Genomic DNA, 18,771 nt, shown 5'->3' on the forward strand with positions numbered 1-18,771 from the left:
AAGGACTCACCAGAGACCAAGAGAAAATTCGATCCGCGTCAGTGCTGCATGCACCAGAATCAGACTCTGCAGAGGTTCATGGAATTCAGGAGCTAGTCGTGATTAAAGTATTAATAATGATAATAAAAACAGAAAATCATTCGGATCAGCTAGATGATACAAGTGAGCAACCAATTGAATCATCTCTATACATCCCGTTTACTCAAAGGGAAGATCTTGGGATGATCAAATTTTTAAAAATTAGATCCTTAAAAGTCATGGAAGTCATTTGGTTTGATTTGGCCCAAAGGCTAATTGGAAGGTCACTAAAGCATACTAATAAAAACAATAAAGATATCTCTACTTTAAAAGGACACAACACACACACACACACACACACACACATATATATATATATATGTACTTACCTACATACATGTACATACTTACCCACCCACATTGAATGCTGTAGCCGTAAAGAGATTTAAATAAGAGCAAAGACAAAAAGATTATGACATAATTTGTCTCAAAGTATGTTGGCAATGATTAGCACCTTCTACCAGAGGCACATACAAAGGAAACAATGCTTTATGCCACATGGTGAACCGAGGGTATTATGCAAAAAGAAGAAATATTCATCATCAGAAAAGAAACTATCTCAGCCTAAAGTCTACAAATGAAGTCTCCCAAACAAGTATCCTCTGGTAAAATCACTAGGCTGGTGTGCCTCCACTGGCATCTCACTATGCCAGGTGTACTTAATGCAACTCAGTCCTTTCTTTAAAAAAAAAAATCACATTGGTTAATGCCCAGCACATAATTCCTAATTTCACACCTATGAGACTAGTTTCTAAATGGCAAAAAAAAAAATGCCATTTCCCTGCAAGCAACTGCGCCAAGGTAGCCTATGGCGTCCCCTTTAGATGATGCTTGCTGTCATTTACTTAGAAGCATTCCTTTAAGAGTCCTTCACTTCCACTTGTTGGCCTGGAGTTCCCTGTCAGACACTCTGTTGTATTTCCACAGATCTTCCTTCATTGTCGAGTTTTCTAGTGTTTGTGGTTTCCCTTGGTTTTTGTTTATTTGTTTTATCCATGGTTCCCATACAGGTGAGTCGTGTTTACCGGCATGGATCCTGCTTTTCAAATGTCTTAAAGTCTTAAGTTTCCACGTGTCCTCTCCAGCGCACTCCTTAAGGATACTTCCCTGTGCACTGCCTGCAGATCCTGACAAAATGCCATTCTGACTCAGTGTGTCTGGAACTGGACTTGAGATTCTGTATTTCCGGTGATCACGCCTGTGTTACCGAACCTCTCGGCCACCCTCTGAGGGCCATGGCTCTAAACGCCACTTGTAACAAGATGAGGGATGAGGGACATATGAGAGAGCTCCAGAGAAGGCAGTGATGTCATCCACGTCCTTGGTTCTCTGAGAAGGTACAACAGGTAATTTACATAGTAGAATCTCCTCTTCTCTAACCTTTTTAAAACACAGTCCCATGACCTCACGCTCTCTGAAGTAAGCAGAGTCAGCTGAAGCTAAACTGCGAAACTCACAAAAAAAAAAAAAAAAACTAAACTCAGTCACCAGCCACATAAGAGCAAGGCTGTCATGTTGTCTTTTCTTTGGAAAAAATATTAAACTTTATATGATTATGAAAAAGTACAGTTTTATGTAGGAACCAAATAATTTACTATCTAATGTAAAACTGCACACACATTCGCCCCTACGCTTTTTTAAGAGTTACATATTTATCATCGGGTATCATTGCCTTGGAGGAAGTGGTATGTAAAGACACATTTTCCCTAGGTAAAAGCAGTTCCTGGTAAATAGTTTGTTTACTAAGGAAAGCACCAAAGTAAGGAGAGTTCCCTTTGTTAAATAGTGAAGCACTGGCTTAAAACCAGATGTGTCTGTAAACAAAGGGCTTCCAGGGAAGACTCCTCCCAGATATTTACAGTTGCTCAAGAAAAACATCAGAGTTTCATATCTCTATCAAAACTAGTGCCATTTTTAGTTTTTACCATTTCATCATGATCAAAATATATGTTTGACACAATAGAATTAAAAATAAAGTATGTAGCTTTGTAATATAATACAAAAAAAAAACAAAAAAAGCTCTGCGGATATTCCAACAGTATATCTTAGCTCTGGTTTGTTGCGCCGAAGTACACTAAGCTATTTCATATTATGTATTGTAACATGAGTTGCAGTCAGTGCTAGATAGCATTTATGTCCAAAAGGGAGCCACAATTTATTTAGCTTGGGCAGGATGAAGTGTACTCACTATGGCACGACTCCAAGTCTCTCAGCTCGATAAAATGCAATAATTTGCTTCATCACTTGACTTCGTATTTTCTAAATCCTTCTAACCCAACACTTACTTATGGGAAATATGTTTATTTTTATTAAATAGAATTGCATTTGTATTTCCATTATTGATATAAATCTACTCAGAGGAAAGAATAAACAAAATATTTATTTTTTTTAACTTTACGCTTTCAGAATATATAATCCTTTGATCATGTGACAATTGGCCGTAAGTTTGGACTAAGATTTCTCATCTTGAAGAATAGTAGCACAATTACGATCTAGTTATCAACCTAATGTAAACAGGTCTCTCAATTTCATGGCAGCTAATTTGATCTGCTCTATGTCATCATGATACTATAAATACTTGAATCTACAATTTTACATGGGCTTCAAGCACCTGTCCCTACCCTGGAATATTGCTAATACACTGCACAATGCTTTTTAAGAATGAGATAAAGGATGGTAATAAAGTATACATCAAAACTTAGATGAAAACTTAGAAAGTCAGTAAAAAGCCAATCCCTAACATTGCTCTGGCTTCCTTTTGTTCACACCCTACTATGGCTTTCTCATTGGTGGCTTTTAATTTCTCCTCCCTTGACCTAGGGTTATGCAATGTCATTTTCCATAGGTCAGGGAACAAAACAAAAGTCACAATTCACCATTCCAGCTCTAGGCTTTGGAAGCACTGCATATTTTTCCTGTCCTTTTGGACCTCAGCTCCTTCTTGGAGCATAAAAAGAGTATAACCCATTCACCTAGCTGGTACAAGGAAGGAGAGAAGCATGGAGACCAGCCTCCGCAGACCAAATCATCCAACAGCAGTCAACTAGGCAGTGAATCTTACAGAAGAGATGGTAGCTGTTTAAAACCACTGGATTTTAGAGTGGTTTGTTTATACAGCCATGCAACAGCCATAACTGTGGGTGATTGATACACTCTAAAGTTTAGTTTTAATATATTTATCAAATGTATGATAGTAAAATTCTGCTGGTTCCCCTCAACTTTCACTTTCACTTTGTTATCATCTAGACAGCTCCATGAAGCCACAAGGACTGCTAGACTGACAGTCACAAGGTGGCCATGCTTTCAGCAGTTTTCGAGGGGACACAAAACACAGTTCACTTTTTTGTTTGTTCGGTTGGTTGGTTTGTTTTTTGTTTTTAAAGACAGCATTTCTCTGTGTGGCCCTGAATGTCCTAATACTCTTTTTGTGGACCAGGCTGGCTTCAGACTCAGAGATCTACATGCCTCTGCCTCCTGAGTACTGGGACTAAAGGTGTGCCGGAATAAAAACAAATTCACTCTCAGGGCAGGATTTGGTGCTCTAAAGTTTTCTGAAGATCGCACTCCCAGTAAATCGCAAGTCAGACTGGCTTAGAACTGAGTAGGAAAAGGTTAAGAGCACTGAATGCTCTTCCAGAGGTCCTGAGTTCAATTCCCAGCAACCACATTATGGCTCACAGCCATCTATAATGAGATATGGTGCCCTCTTCTGGCATACAGGCATTACATGAAGACCGGATGTTGTATACATAATAAATAAATCTTTTAAAAATATATATAAATTAGATAGAAAAATGACTTTAAAATACTGAAAGAAAAGCTGGGCATTACATACCTATAAATTCCAGTATTTGATAGGTAGAAGCAGAGAGAACCAGCATCCTCTGATACAGGGAGCTTGATGTTGGATGAAAATGGTGACAATGATAAAGATTAAACCAAAGAGGACCCCCAGCTAGGCTTCAAGTCAGACAGGGATAGGAAAGGAAATAACAACACATCATGTGTTCGTTCAAAATGCTCTTAATTTCTGAGAAAAATCAGAAAATAGAGAAAGAAGCCCTCCAAGGAATCTGGGAGACAAGTTAAGCAGGGGAAGGTGTGTGAGACGGTGATGATGATAGTGACCGTTCAGCTAGACAAAGCCAGAGCTAAAATGCTGCCATGTTTATATACCTACATGTGACTAGCAACCACCTGACATGTACCCTTTATCCAGAGGGCCATCAGATAATTAGCAGTATCCCGAGAAGAGCCCCAGTGTCACAACTCAAGTCTGGAATGACCAATGAGTGACTTTGTCTTACACACACACACACACACACACACACACATGGCCATTTACAACTTGTGCCAAATCTCTTTTCTAAACTAATTGGCAAAGATACACTTAGGTAAGCTATGCATTTGAATGTTGGAAAAGATTGGAAAGATTTTCCTGTTTGAAGACGTATTTATTTTATTTTATCTGTATGAGTGTTTTGCCTACATGCCTGTATGAGCACCATGGGTGTGTCGGTGCCTGCAGAGGCCAGAAGAGGGCAGAGGATCCGCGAGAACTGGGGTTACAGACAATGTGACCTACTATCTGGGAACTCAATCCAGATCCTCTGTAAGAGCAGCAAGTTCTCATACTTCTCTTCCCCTCTGAGTCATTGCCCCAGCCCAATTTTGCTTCTATTAAGAACACTGATGTCACTGTACATGGTTCAACCTTAGTCTTCTAACCACAGAGGAGAAATAAGATAAGACTAGATGAGAAGAGGAAAAAGGCTGAGGGTGTTGAGAAGGGGAAAGGACCCCATGGTAGGATGATGAGACGGAAGAAAAGAGAACACAAAAAGCACCCAGTTCGCTATTTAGCCATAAGCAGATGCCTGTGCCCTTGAACGTACCAGGTTCATTATCCAACAAAATTTCCTCAGAAGGAAGCTTCAGTTTCTTTACGTCTAACATAGTGGGAATTAGATTATCTATGTCCTACTCAGTTAAGTAACTCATATTCCACAAGCTGATGTTTAATGTTGCTCCTAACATGAAAACTAAGCAAATCGACTGCAGTTTCCACTCATTTCTAGTAAATGATTTAGAGAAAGCTATTAACTTGCCTTCAAGCCTACAGCTATCTGTGTGGCTATCAGAGGAAGGGATTGTTTACCGTCTACTCACTGAAATCTTGTACCTAAGTTAGTGAGTCCTGCATCTTTCCTTCTCACGGGACTGGAGCTGCTTCTCCCAGCCAGCTGGAACAGCCAGCATAAGAGCTGCTTGTCTTTGGTGCCTGCTTCTTGTTGAGGCAGGTTACTTCAACACTTTGTGGTTTTTCCACTCGCTAGGAATTCATCTTGGCATTGACAACGCTTCACTGATCATTACGATGCCAAGCACCACTGTTGATTTGACTTGGATAAGGGTTTCCCCAGTGAGGTGGCTTGGCCACATTCCCTCTGCTGGGGACTAGTTAGGCATCCACTGGAGGACCTCTCCTGGAGCTCCTTTCCTGCCTGGAACACAAGACAAGCTCTCCCAGCTCCTGCTGACTTCTTCACAGCCAGAATTACTCATACGCAGCTGAAAACTGAGTAACAATAAACAGGAACCAGTTACTACCTTTTCCCTAGAATAGAGCCTGTATTGATTTGCAAAAAATATCAATGAAAGAAAATGTATATAGGATAGGAAGGGCACTCTAAGAGATCATCTGAGTGGCCAGTACAGAGTACATGGAAAGAAAAAGCATCCTTTTTCTGGGTGTTTATCATGTGTGTTGGAACACAAGTTGACTAAAGACTTTAGTAAGAAGGGTCACTTGTTGGTTCCTGGCCACCCAGCTAGCTTAAACCCAAAATAATCACACAGAAACAATATTATTTAAAACACTGCTTGGCCTATTAGCTCTAACTTCTTATCATTACTCTTACATTTTACTCTTATCATTAGCTCTTACATTTTAATTTAACCCATTTAAATTAACTCCATTAATCTGTGTATTGCCACGTGCCAGTGGCTTACCGACAAAGTCTCGACATGTCTAACTCTGGCAGCAGATCCATGGCATCTCTCCGACTCTGTCTTCTTCCTCCAAGCATTCAGTCCAGTTTTTCCAGCCTACCTAAGTTCTGCCCTATCAACAGGCTAAGGCAGTTTCTTTATTCATTAACCAATAAAAGCAACACATAGACAGAAGGACCTCCCACACCACTTTAGGAAAGGTAATTTAGCAGAAATAAAACCAAGAAAATGTGTCTTTTGAAAGATCTTTACTCTCATGGTGAATAATAGCTAGCATAAGTTATCTCCTGTTTATCATACTGACTTTCCCCTGCCATCCTTAGTTAAAGCTGATCCTTTTATTTTAACAATGTATAGATAATCACCCTTATTTGATCAGTATATATAAGCAACTGTTGAAATATCCTATCATTAGCCGTGTGGTTATCAGATGCTAGTCAAAATAACTAATTCAAAAAAATGGATTGCCCTTTTCCCCATCAGCTGGGGTCCAGTCTGCTTAGGTCACTGGTCTTTTCAGGTCCTCTTTCATGATCAGTTCTCCGAAGTGCCGTTCTCTACTCTCAGGCCTGTGTTTCCTCTTCATCTTCTTCCTGATCCCATGTTCTGGCTTCTTGATAGCCATTTTTAAAATTTAAAATATCCTTTGAAGCCAGGCGGTGGTGGCACATGTCTTTAATCCCAACATTGGGAAGACAGAGGCAAGAGGATCTCTGTGAGTTCGAGGCTAGCCTGGTCTACAGAGAGAGAGTTCCCAGAAAGCCAGGGCTGTTATATAGAGAAACCCTGTATCAAAAAAAGAAAAATAAAGAAAGAAAGAAATCCTCTGTCCCTTCCAGTGTCTATGGCAGTTTGTATATGGATGTTTAGATAAAAACACCCTTTTCAACTAGGTGGGGGTGAATTTCTTAGCTTCTGCCTCTTGTTAGTTACTCAGTTGTTTAGTAAAAAACAACTATAGTTTATTTTATTTGCAATAAAATAAAAGGAGGTCGGCCAGATTTTGAAACCGCCATATTAGTTGTTAACTTTAAAAAAAACCATGTCAAGTCAGTTTGTCAAAAAACATGTCCTCTGGAGGGGGAGAGTGAGTGGGGGGAGTGGGAGGGAAATGGGAGGAGGGGAGGAGGTGGAAATTTTTAATAAATAAATAAATAATTTAAAAAAAGAGAAAAACCTTGTCAAGTCAGTTTGTCAAAAACCATCTCCTCTCACAGTCAACCTCATCTTCTGGGCAGGGGTACTCTAGTCCCAAGGATGCAGTTCAGTGGTAGAGTATTTCCCTCCGGGTACAATGTACAAAGCCCTGGGTTTGATCTCAACCAGACAGAAAACTCCTCTCTAGTAACAAACTTGAACCTCCAACTAAATTTCCTACAGTTGGAAATATTCTAAGTGCTTATGGTTATGGCATAACCGGTTGGTAGAAATTTCATTTTCATTTTTACAGAGATTGTTAATGACATTACAGGCACCCACACAGATTCCTTCCTTGTGTTTATATGTAAAGTGCTCCTTGGGCTTCCTAGAATTCTCTGTGAAACAGTCCCCGGGAGGTAATGGAATGTGGGCGAAGCAGGGAAGCTGCTTAGGACAGGGCAGAATTCTTTCTGCTGCTCCCGATGCCCATACTGGGCATCTCTGCAGACTCTATTGCTCCCTCCACCCCTGCTGGGATGATGCACTGGGAAAACATTCGCTCTCCCAGGGATGCTTCTCTGTTAGTTTATAGCTGGGAAAATGTTGCCCCCGGGTCTAAAATATCTGCCCAAACAGCCTAGCGCTGATGAAGGCTTTCTCACAGGCTCTCAGCTCCCCGCGGGCGCTCCCCGCCCTCTGCTGCCAGAACCTTGGGGATGTGCCTAGACCCGGCGCAGAGCACGTCCCAGCCAACTGAGAGCAGAACAAACCACTGGCGGATAGCCAAGAGGCTCCCTCCCAGCCACCGCCCCCCCGCCAGCGCCTTTTCCCCCCTATACAATACAAGATCTTCCTTCCTCAGTTCTCTTAAATCACAGCCCAGGGAAACCTCCTCAGAGCCTGCAGCCAGCCACGCGCCAGCATGTCTGGGGGCAAATACGTAGACTCCGAGGTAGGCTTGGGTGAGGGCGCGCCCGGCTCCAAAGTGCCTGCTTTTGCTATCTCCCACTCCAAATGCTCCGGCTGCTTTCCTAGTCCCAGCCCTCTCCGCCTTCACAGCACTTCTCTCCTGCTGGCACCGCTGAGGAATGGGCCTGGGTGGGGAGGTGAAGAAAAGTCAGGAATGTTTATGGCTTCCTTTTGGAGAGGGAACCAAAGGAGCCCACCGGGCAAAGGAGGATCGGGGGTCCTGCGTTGGTAGTCTGCCAGACTTAGAACTAAGTTTTTCAGATGGTTTCGTTCGCAATACCTCCCACGGACAAACCCCTTGCTACTGGGAGGCTGAGAGCGGCTGCTGCTGGTGGTAGTGGTGTGTTTGTATGGGGGGGGGGTGTCATTTGCCCACAGCTAAGGACAGTCCCCACCAGGAGCCTAAAGTGGCTGGCCTGGGCAGCCCCACGCCTGTCTTGCACTTAGCAAAGTTCTCTAGCACTTCATGGGCGGCGGCGGCCCGGGGGAGTTCCGAGGTGGGGAGTCTCCTTCCTCACAAGTACCACCACCGTTGGCAACTAGTTCCTGGCACTCCGGTGGCCTAAACGTGGAGACCTCGGTTCCCAAACGTGACTTTCGTTTAGCCTCGGGCAGACAAGCTTGGGGGTGATCTAAGTAAGGGTGGGTCAGGGTGTCCTTCAGGTGAGAAGCCCTTCTAGAACATTGGGCGGGGTGAGGTAGGGGTGCCTGGCACAGTCTCAGAAATAAAAGTATGTTAGATTTTGATCCACCCAATTCACCCCCACGGCCTAAGGAAAACCATGAAGCAAAGGGGTTTCGAAGAAGGGTAGGGGACGCGGCAGGTGCGAGGGAGACTCACGGAGGGACAGACAAGATGGGACCACTTGTCAGTATGGTTCAGTTGAATCTTAAAGATAATGGTGGAAATGATCGCGGGACACAATTGACAGGGTCAGGGCTGGACAGTGGAGCAGGTGAGGTTGTGGGAACACGGGTGGCCTGACGTAGAGAAGGGGGACAGAGTAGGCGGAAGGCATACCCCCTGGGTTGAGGAGTCGCAGCCGCCAGGAGCTGCGGGGAGCAGGAGGGCGAGCACGGGGCTTAGCCCTGACCCCTGGCGGCAGGCGCGGGAGGCAGGCGCTCCCTGCCTGGTACCGAGGGGTGTGGTGTCCTCCCCTCCGTCCTCTTAAAAAGCTTGCGGCGCCCGGGAGTTTTCTGTGCGCAAAGCCTTGGAGGTTGAAGTTAGAGAGAGTTAGAGCGCCAGGCTCCTCCGTCACGCAGACTGACTCCTGACGCTTGTTTTTCTTTCTGAACTTTTCTTCCCACCTCCGTTGCCGCCCTCCCCTGCCTTGGCCGGCTGCCCTCACAGGGACATCTCTACACTGTTCCCATCCGGGAACAGGGCAACATCTACAAGCCCAACAACAAGGCCATGGCAGACGAAGTGAATGAGAAGCAAGTGTACGATGCACACACCAAGGAGATCGACCTGGTTAACCGGGACCCCAAGCATCTCAACGATGACGTGGTCAAGGTAAGCCTTGGTGGCTGTCGGAGTCCCACAACCTTACTCTCGCGAGTAACTGTACATCCTTTCGTCGCTTCGTCCCACAGGCACTGCTTCCTAGGCTTGACTGTATGTGAACCCCTGCGGTCGGTTGTCAGAAATCCTGGCTAGTTCAGCAGGAATTTAGCTGAAGTGAGCCTTGTGGGAGTTCATAGACCCTCAGCCACAGGTGGGACCCCACATTAATTGGGAAGGGAAGATGAGTGTGACTCATTGCCATGTTAAAAGTCCAGTGACAGGTCGTTTTCATGTTGGTAAAACAATTATGTGAGACTTTGCACCACCGGCGGCAGTTAGAATCTTATTCCTTCAGCTAAAATAATCGAGTTATTAGCTTAAAAATATTGAGCAAGTGGAAACGCTTAACACTAATAACCTATGCATATATATAGATATGAACAGTGTTTTGGCTATAAAAACTCAGCACATGTGCAAGGCTAAGCCAATTTACCAAACTGAAAATAATTTCCACCTCTTGGCTTCTGGATCCCTCTAGTTAAATGTGGAAAGCCGCGTCTTTGGTGACAGCCAAGGTCAGCCTGCGCTGAGCTAACGGAGCTTTAAGGTTGGAGCTCCATTTTCCACTTTCAGGATAACTTGCTGGGATTTAAAACTCTTTACTTTCCTGGGTTCTTGGTCGAGTGGAGACTTGACACAGTGGTCTGATTTTCTATATCATTTTGTTATTCAACTTTGACCCTTTCAGCAATTCCAGCTCAAGGAATTTATTGTCTGAACCCTTGTGAATTGAGAAATCCTGGGCTTGTGCTCTCCTTGGCTGAGGGTTTCCTCTGAGTGGCCTGGAGGGCCAAGGAAAATCCTGGCCTCAGGCTTCCAGTGGGAAGCCACTGTCCTGCCCAGCTGTAACAGGGCGTAAATGAATGCACCCCCAGGAGCTCACAGGGTTTCCACCCACAACCTCTTATCTATGGAAGGGAGGGGTTCCAGGGCAGTTTCACCTTTATGAATAATATATTTCAGAAAGAAACGGTTTCATCTACAACTGTAGGGAACGTGTACCTGTCAAAATGTACTCTCTTGGTTTACTGGTAAAGGGAAAAGGAAAATTGGACCGTTTTTCTCCTGGCCGGATTGCGGAATATTTAAAACCAGCAATGAAGGCATCTCATAAACTGAAAGTTAAGATTGCTAAAATCTGTTTATTAGCCACATTTCCTTAAAGGGGAAAGGACATTTTTGCTCCTCACCCTTTTCGTGCTGGCTGCTTTGGTCAAGGAGGGGGACTCGAAGGATAAAAGCATATTCCAGGATTTCAGATTGGCTCCTTCCACTGGACCCTCCCTGCTGTGGCCCTGTGCTGGGAGCAGAATTCCCTGGAGCCAACTAGACTCCTGGGATGAGTCAGAAAGGCCAGCAGTGTGGATGTGGGTCTCCACACAAGCATGACTAAGTGGAGAAAGAAGGCCCCACTGGGAAGAGTCCTCAACACAGATGGAAAAAAAAAAAGGCGTGACAGGCGTGGAGGAAACAGCAGTTTACAAAATATCATTTCAAGGGCAAATATGGGGATCCTCGAATTAGAGAAAATAGAAGAGCTACAGCAATGCCTGTTTACTTGCTCACAGAACTAGGAGCAAATCCAGAAAGTCCAGCAGGCCAGAAAAACCCACCTTGAGAAACGAATTTGGCAGGATTTAGGTGGAAGCCCTGCCTAGGAGGATGCCTTCAAAGAATGCTCCCTCTGCAAAGAGAGACCTGGTTACCCCTGCACATTTTGCTCCTCCCCTCCCTTGCACTACTAGCTAGAAATTTTTCATCATCAGAGAAACCTCTGCTGGACAGGGTCTGGCTAGAGTGTCCCTGCTCCTCACAAATACCTTCGCATCAATATGAAAAACACAACTAAACAAATCCTCGATGGAGAGAACAAATGAGGCCCAAATTTAAAGTCTGGAGAACAGCATGGTGCATTGGACACTTCCTTTCAGGCCTACACATCAGGTAGGGAGGCGTGGCAAGCCGCCAAAGCCTGGTGAGCTCTCCACTTGAACTTCAATAACACAGAGCACAATTAACCAGTCCACTGGTGACAAGAATATCGATTTAAGTAAAGGATTGATTGCCAATAAAATTGTTTTCTTACGGAGGTTTGCCATTCCACATAGTAATTTTATTTAACTGTGCTAATAATATGTGCATCCCTTGTCTCAGTCACAGTAATGGTCTTATCTTCTGGATTTATTTAAGAATTAAATAATAAACATCCAGGCTAACATCCCATGTGGTTCTATGTTTTCACTTCTTTTTTTTTTAACTGACATGAAGTTTTAGGAGGCTCCATAGAAAATCTTGTCATTTTACAAATAGACAAAATGTCTATTTATATATGCCATAATATATATAAAAATATGCCATAATAAGTCAAAGTAAATTGTATCACATATTGCAGAATCAAAATGTTCTTAAAATAGTGATTGCCATGGACATTAACTGTCAGGGAGATGCTGCTATAGAAAGACCAACAGGTGGAGAGAAGTCATTGAAAATACTTTGATGGAGACGGTCATGAAGGATGTGCAGTCTGATTGGCTGGAAGAGTAGTTTGCATGCAACAGCCTAGGAGGTGCAGGAGCATGCGAGGAAGTCAGACAGAGCTGTCTCACACAGACACTTTTTAATATATATTTTAATACAGGTATAATATATATATATTGTATTTTGAGCTTTTTCTCTTCCATATTTCCCTTCCATTTTCACTCCTCTCATTGTCTTCTTTGCTCCTCTAGATACTCCACTCCTTTTGTTTTTGGAGATTATAATTGCATCACCGCCCCCTTCCCTTTCCTCCTTCCAGCCTCTCCCATTGTAACCCCTGGATCCTTCTCAGATTCATAGCTACTTTTCCCTTGATTTTTGTTACATATATATGTGTGTACATATTTCTAAATAAATGCATATAACCCATTCAGTCTGAAGAGTGTTATTTGTATGTATGCTTTCAGGGCTTACCTTCTGGCATTGGATAACCAGTTTGTGCGCTCTTCCCTGAGGAAGACAGTTTCTCCCACTCCCAGCACCCCTTAGCTATCTGTGCTTCTTTGTCTAGGGTCAAGGCCTCCTGATCTTTCCCTCTTCCTTAGCACGTCTATTGATGTCGTCCTTGCTCAGATCTTGTTCAGACAGCCTTTTCGGTGAGGCCTCATGGATGTTGCTACTCTGACATTTTTAGGAGACAGTGTTCCTCTGACTCTTAGAATCTTCCCGTCCTCCCTTCCACAACAGCCCCCGAGTATTAGGTCCAGTTGTACCACACAAGTGTTAACATCTCACTTTGACTGGACTCTAGGGACTCATATGGCAGAGGGGAAGACAATAAAAATGAAATGGGTGATTCTGATCAGACAGCAGAGCTCTGAATCTCATATGCACTTTAAGGGTGTGGGTGGGCTCCTCAGCCAGCCGTGGAAAGCTGTGGAAGTATCCAAGAAAGAGTGTGAGGTGAGAAACTGGAGTTTCAGGAAAGTGCAGGTTCACCACAGCCTTGGGTACGCTGGAAAGGGATGAAATATAGGTGCGCCATGGCTCACAGTGGATCAACGTGATTATTCAGTTTTAAGAAACTACAAAAACAAACATTCAAACATTTGACTCTTGACCTTTCCCTAGTTCAGCGCTATGTGGTACAATGGTCTCTTGTGATGATGGGCCGTGGCAGCCAGCCATGGCTCCCAGTTGGCCACACAATCACGAGAAACAACCACAAATATATACTTCAGCGTACCATGTGGCTAAACTATGGTGTTCAGTAGGTTAGGCCTGTTAAAGGCATCCTAGACTTGAAATATTTTCAGTTTACAGTGAATTTAATCAAATGTAATCCCATAGTAATTTGAGAAGTATCTGTGTTTACTCCATGGTCCAAACATGGAAGTGAAAAGGATGGTCCACACACTGGGAAGGGAATCGTCTAAGCAACAAGCAACATAATTTATAAGAACATAATGGCTACCAGCCTAGCTTCTAGTTTCCCCTTTTGACATTAATAGAAATTAGGAGTTAATGAAGTTTGAAATGCTTTCCACCGTTTCAAGGAGCGCTCCGAACAGATATTTTGGGATGTGCGACTAAGGAAGAATAGACAAATTACATGATTCGTCATGGATTATTGTCACAGGGAAGAAACGAGTTTAGTAATCTTGAGACAAGCAATGAGACAAATCAGAACATCTGGGAAGAGGTCGTTCTTCAAAAGTCAAAATATATGCTTGCAACGTTCTCTCCTAAAACAAGGATGCAATTCTCTAAACTCATGCATAGTTTTCTTTAATTGTGGAGCGAAGGCATGTGTGTGGTGTACAGACCATTGTCAGTGGAGTAGTCCACAAAAATTGTGATTAATTTTAGATAAGTATCACATAAAATTAAACCACTTTTATATATATATATATATATATATATATATATATATATATATATATATATAATCAAAACACATTTCCAAGGCCAAGGTAGCATTCTTTTCTGTTGAAATTGATAGCAGTGTTACTTGTTTTGCTTGTTTGTTTAAGATGCTTCATAAAATGGTAATTAATGTTCTGCCACACCTGAAATCATACACGGAATTCAGGATGTCCAGTTTATAAAACCACATTGTAGTCATCCTTGATTGCAAGTTTCTACACATTACTGAGCAAAGAAAGATGTTAAAATGAGTGACATTATTCATTTCTAAACCTATGAAGTGGTTTTAAGTTAAGCCAGCAACGATGTGTGTATGTGTATCTCTATGTATATGCAAAACACTTTTTAAAAGTTGCCTTTTTATCTTCATCCCTTAATTAAGGTTAAAAAAAAACCAGTGGGAAATTGTCTAAACTTTGACTTTAACTGAATAAAATTGTATACTAGTTATTATGACAAAGTCTACTACATATCATTGAATTGTGAAGCTTTCATGATGTGGGCTACTTTTCCCTTAACAGCAAGCAGTGCTGGCTACATTTGAAGAGGGCTGAGTTATGAACAGCTGCAGTAGGGAACAGGATCTAAAATGTCCAGAAACTTCAAACGCCACCTGCTTATGCATCCTGTCCACTCAAGTGTATACAACGGCAGACACATTTTCATTCTTCCTAGTTTGCCCTACTTTGAAAAAGCAGTTCTCTATGACTAAATGCCAGAGAGAGCTGATTGTTAGAAAGATGAGTCTCTGTGCACTGCACTGTGGGGCTCTGGATCCTTCTATGACACTATGTTTGCAGTGGGGAAATGGTAGGGATGATGAATTCCTATGAAGATGGCTTATGCAGGGATGCTTTCACCCTTTATTCTGCTCTGGGAATTTGTGTGTGTGTGTGTGTGTGTGTGTGTGTGTGTGTGTGTGTGTGTGTGTGTGTGGTGTGCATTCTATGGAATTGCTTATTATGTGATACTCATTGTACATAAGATGATTCGTATTATATGTGTGTATATATGTGTAGATAAAGCTTCTATGATGGTGGTGGAATATCTTTGCAAAGATGCTTTGTTTGTGTAAGATATATATATATATATATATATATATATATATATATATATATATATCTTTGAAAAGAGCATAGTAAAGGTGCTCTCCTCTTGCACAAAGCTGCCCAACAGAGAGGAATTCAGAGATGTCCTGGTGTAGAGAGATTACTTACAATCAATGTTCTCTTCTGGAGTTCTTTAAACTGTGATTAAATTGTATAAAATATTGCAGTTAATATTGAATACTTTCCTGTTGAAAATGTGAACTCTGAAGCCTTAAACAGTGCATTGCCTCTTTACAAACTTTAGAGATGTCTAAGATTTACTTAAGGCACCAGAGTCAACAGAGGAATTCTTGAAAATTCAGATGCCTTGGGACTACCCAGCTCTGTTAAGTCAGAACATATAGAAAGCATGCCCAAATATCTATATTTTCAGAGCTTCAAATGATTATACTGTGGAGTCAGGTTTAGAAGTCGTGCCCAAGTTGGCTTAAGGATATGTACTCTGGTTTCTTCTATCCCAAGAGAACACATGAGTCACTTCATAGAGGTTTTGTTTTTTGATTTTTGTTTGGTTTGGTTTTGTTGGTTGGTTAGGTTTTTTTTGACATTTTCTCTGACAGAATACTATTTGAGGATCTGGAATTTTAAACCTCAGCAGAGAATTTGGAAACAGCATGGAGTACTCCCAAGTCAGCCTTGCTCAATGGCTTTCCATCTCTTGAGACCATTTGAGTTGAGAGCCAACTAGAATCCTAAAGACCCAGGGTAACCTGAGTGCGGCAAGCCTATGTTGCATGTTGCCCCATGGCAGACAACACTGATTTTGTTGGGCAAGCTGGGTTTTAAAAAACCTTGAACAATTATTGATGGTGCCCCCCCCCATGACATACTCAGAAGTGCTTTAATTTGTAAGAAAAAAAAAGTGATCAAAAATGCATTGGAAACCACCTGTTACTGATTCCTGTGCCTGGGATACACTAGAAATCTCTCCGCTCACTTTTCTAACAGATGGTACAAAGTTTTCACAGTCCGAGTGTGTGTTGCCTCCCTCCTCCACATTCTCCATTGTCACATCTTTCCTACCCTTCGTCACAGCCAGCAAGCTGCCCCATCTGGATGAGCCGATTCTAACCTCTATCTCCCATATTCGAACCCTTTGGTTTCTTTCCATGAATCACAGGGTTAAATAAACTGACACCCCCCCACACACACATATTTCATCAGTGAGTCAATCAAAAGACTGAAATATTTAACTACTTTTCAGTTAGTCCAGGAAACATAAAGCAGCATATTTTCACATGAACCATTGTTTAGGGAGGGGGAAATGTTTTTTAATTTTGTCTTAAAGGAAATCTGCATGCCCCACGGACTGGGCGACTACCAAGGGATTTAGTCGGTAGAACAGTGTTACACCTGCAGAGAACACATATTTCCTGCCTCTCCCGGAAACTGTGCTGATGGTTCAGATATAAAATACATCTTGCTTTCCCTATTGGACCTTGAGGAGATGTCTCTTGTTGGTAATTACTTCACAGAAAGGGAAGTACAAGCTTCCCTTTAACCATTGTTACCTGTTTCGGTAATTAAAAACCAGGTGTTTTTAATTTTGACAATACCTAAATATATTTTGGTCGACTGCATCTCAACAGTAATTCAAAAGTTTAAATTCTGGAGCTGCGTGAAGTATGCAAACCTTTACCGAGCCCGATAGCAGCATTATATTGTAGCCAGTCCTTGACAGACTCAATACTAGCTATCTGTGTCTAGAAATGATTCTGAGTCATCTGTGGTGCAGATGTCAAACACAATTACATTTCTCATTTGTTGTGAACATTGAAAGATGCTGAGCCCGAATAGTGAACATAGTGAAGAAGCAGGTGATGGGAGGCAAACAAACAAAAATTTAAAAAGTCTAATAGAAATCTTTGTCCCTGACTGGGCTAAGCTGCACACACCCCTGCTCCAGCTCCCCCCCCCCACATTCAATTCTTTGTACACAGTGCTGCCAAGTATTCATACATGGCACACTCACGTATGGATTTATACATTCATGCATCCATCCAGGGTCAGGCGTTCCCTGAGTAGCTGAACCATAGCCCCATCTCCAAGGGTATGGGATTTAGGGGAGGATATGCACACAAGTCATTGTAAGATCATGCAACTAAAGGACAGACAACAGTCAAGCCCAGAGCACAGAGATCTTGGCGGTCTTCAAAGTCAAGTGTATGTTTACACAGAAAGGGTTCCCACCAAGAGCATCCAGGGAGGTGAAGGTGCCTGGTGCCAGCAGCAGCTTAGTGTAGCCAGAACCACATGTAAAACCACAAGACAGTTAGGCATGGCCTTCTTCACCCAATCAGAGTATTTGTATCTTTATAGGCATTGGTGACCCACAAAGGGGCTTCGGGGCCACAGAGTCAGCTGGGGGTATCTGCCCTTTCAAGGGCTGGCTACAGCCTCCTGGTGTTAATTGTGTGGATATGAGGAAGAAAAGAATGGGGGGGGGGCCTCTAGCACTTCATACAGTATGGCTCAATAGCACTTACTCCTCCAGCAGTCCTGTGAACTACATACTGTTGTTACTATCAACAGCACACTCTTTTTTTGCAAAAAGAAAACACGGATTGCTCAGAACCGCACGAGCAGAAAAGTAGAAGAGTCAGGATTAAAACCCAAACAGAGAATGCAAAAGCCTGGGCTCTTAACCACTATTATCCTACATCCCTCTGTAACAAACCATACTCCAGGGAAACACAGGTGTTAAGAAACAGCCGAAACAGGAGATGGCAGCCTCAGGATGAACAAACATATGTTTTTGATGTGGCCTATGTTAGGAGTAACAGGAAGATCTTCACTGTAGGACCTGATTCCACACCCTGGTAGGTTGGTAGGAAAGAAGAAAAACTGATGTAGAAACATATGCACATTCCCAGGGAGGCACAGGACGCTACGTTGCAAAGACCAGAGATAAGCACAAACTTCTGGGGAATCTCAGTGCGTGGGCATAGAATCAAAGGCGTTGACTGGAAAGCCTTTAGAGTGCCGTGGATCACCCAGGTGGGGCTGGTCCCGCTGGATGTGAAGGGCAGGGAAAACCGGAGAGAACAAGGAAGCGGGTCCCAACAAGTACAAAACAACTATTCTGAAGGTTCTCCGTTCGCCTCTTTGGTCTGTATACACATACGTGCCACGGAGCCATACATTGTGGAAACAGGAAGCGATTGAGAATAACCTTAGTTAGACGCTGGTGGGAGAAAGGTCTATTGAGTTCTGCAGGGAGTTTCTCTGAGACTTCCTCTCTACGCATTACGTAGTTGTTCTAAAAAACAAATGCCAGAAACAAAAAACAGACGTAACTAGTGCATTTTACGAGCCGCATTAATCTGTGAGAATAACTGAAGTGTCCGTTAGTCGTGCCTCGCTATGCGTGCACCTTAACGTCCCTTCCCTAGGTTGCGAGCGGTAGAACGTGGCTGAGGTGTGCATATCGGGACGAATCAAGGAAAGGGCATTGGATTTGTTAGAATCATCGCTGATTGTTTTTATTAATTC

The 18,771-nt window shown here is 42.9% G+C and overlaps 1 protein-coding gene across 1 annotated transcript in view; it reads left to right on the forward strand.

Annotated features, from left to right (window-relative positions):
• The first annotated feature begins 7,943 nt into the window (after positions 1-7,943).
• Positions 7,944-18,771, forward strand: part of Cav1 (caveolin 1) — a 31,218-nt gene continuing 20,390 nt past the window's right edge. The window contains exons 1-2 of the mRNA XM_075953457.1: positions 7,944-8,182; positions 9,551-9,715. Coding sequence (XP_075809572.1) covers positions 8,153-8,182; positions 9,551-9,715 — 195 coding nt within the window. The 5' untranslated portion in view covers positions 7,944-8,152. The remainder of the gene's footprint in view (positions 8,183-9,550; positions 9,716-18,771) is intronic.

This window comes from Microtus pennsylvanicus, chromosome 19 (assembly GCF_037038515.1).
Source record: "Microtus pennsylvanicus isolate mMicPen1 chromosome 19, mMicPen1.hap1, whole genome shotgun sequence".
Lineage (NCBI taxonomy): Eukaryota > Metazoa > Chordata > Mammalia > Rodentia > Cricetidae > Microtus > Microtus pennsylvanicus.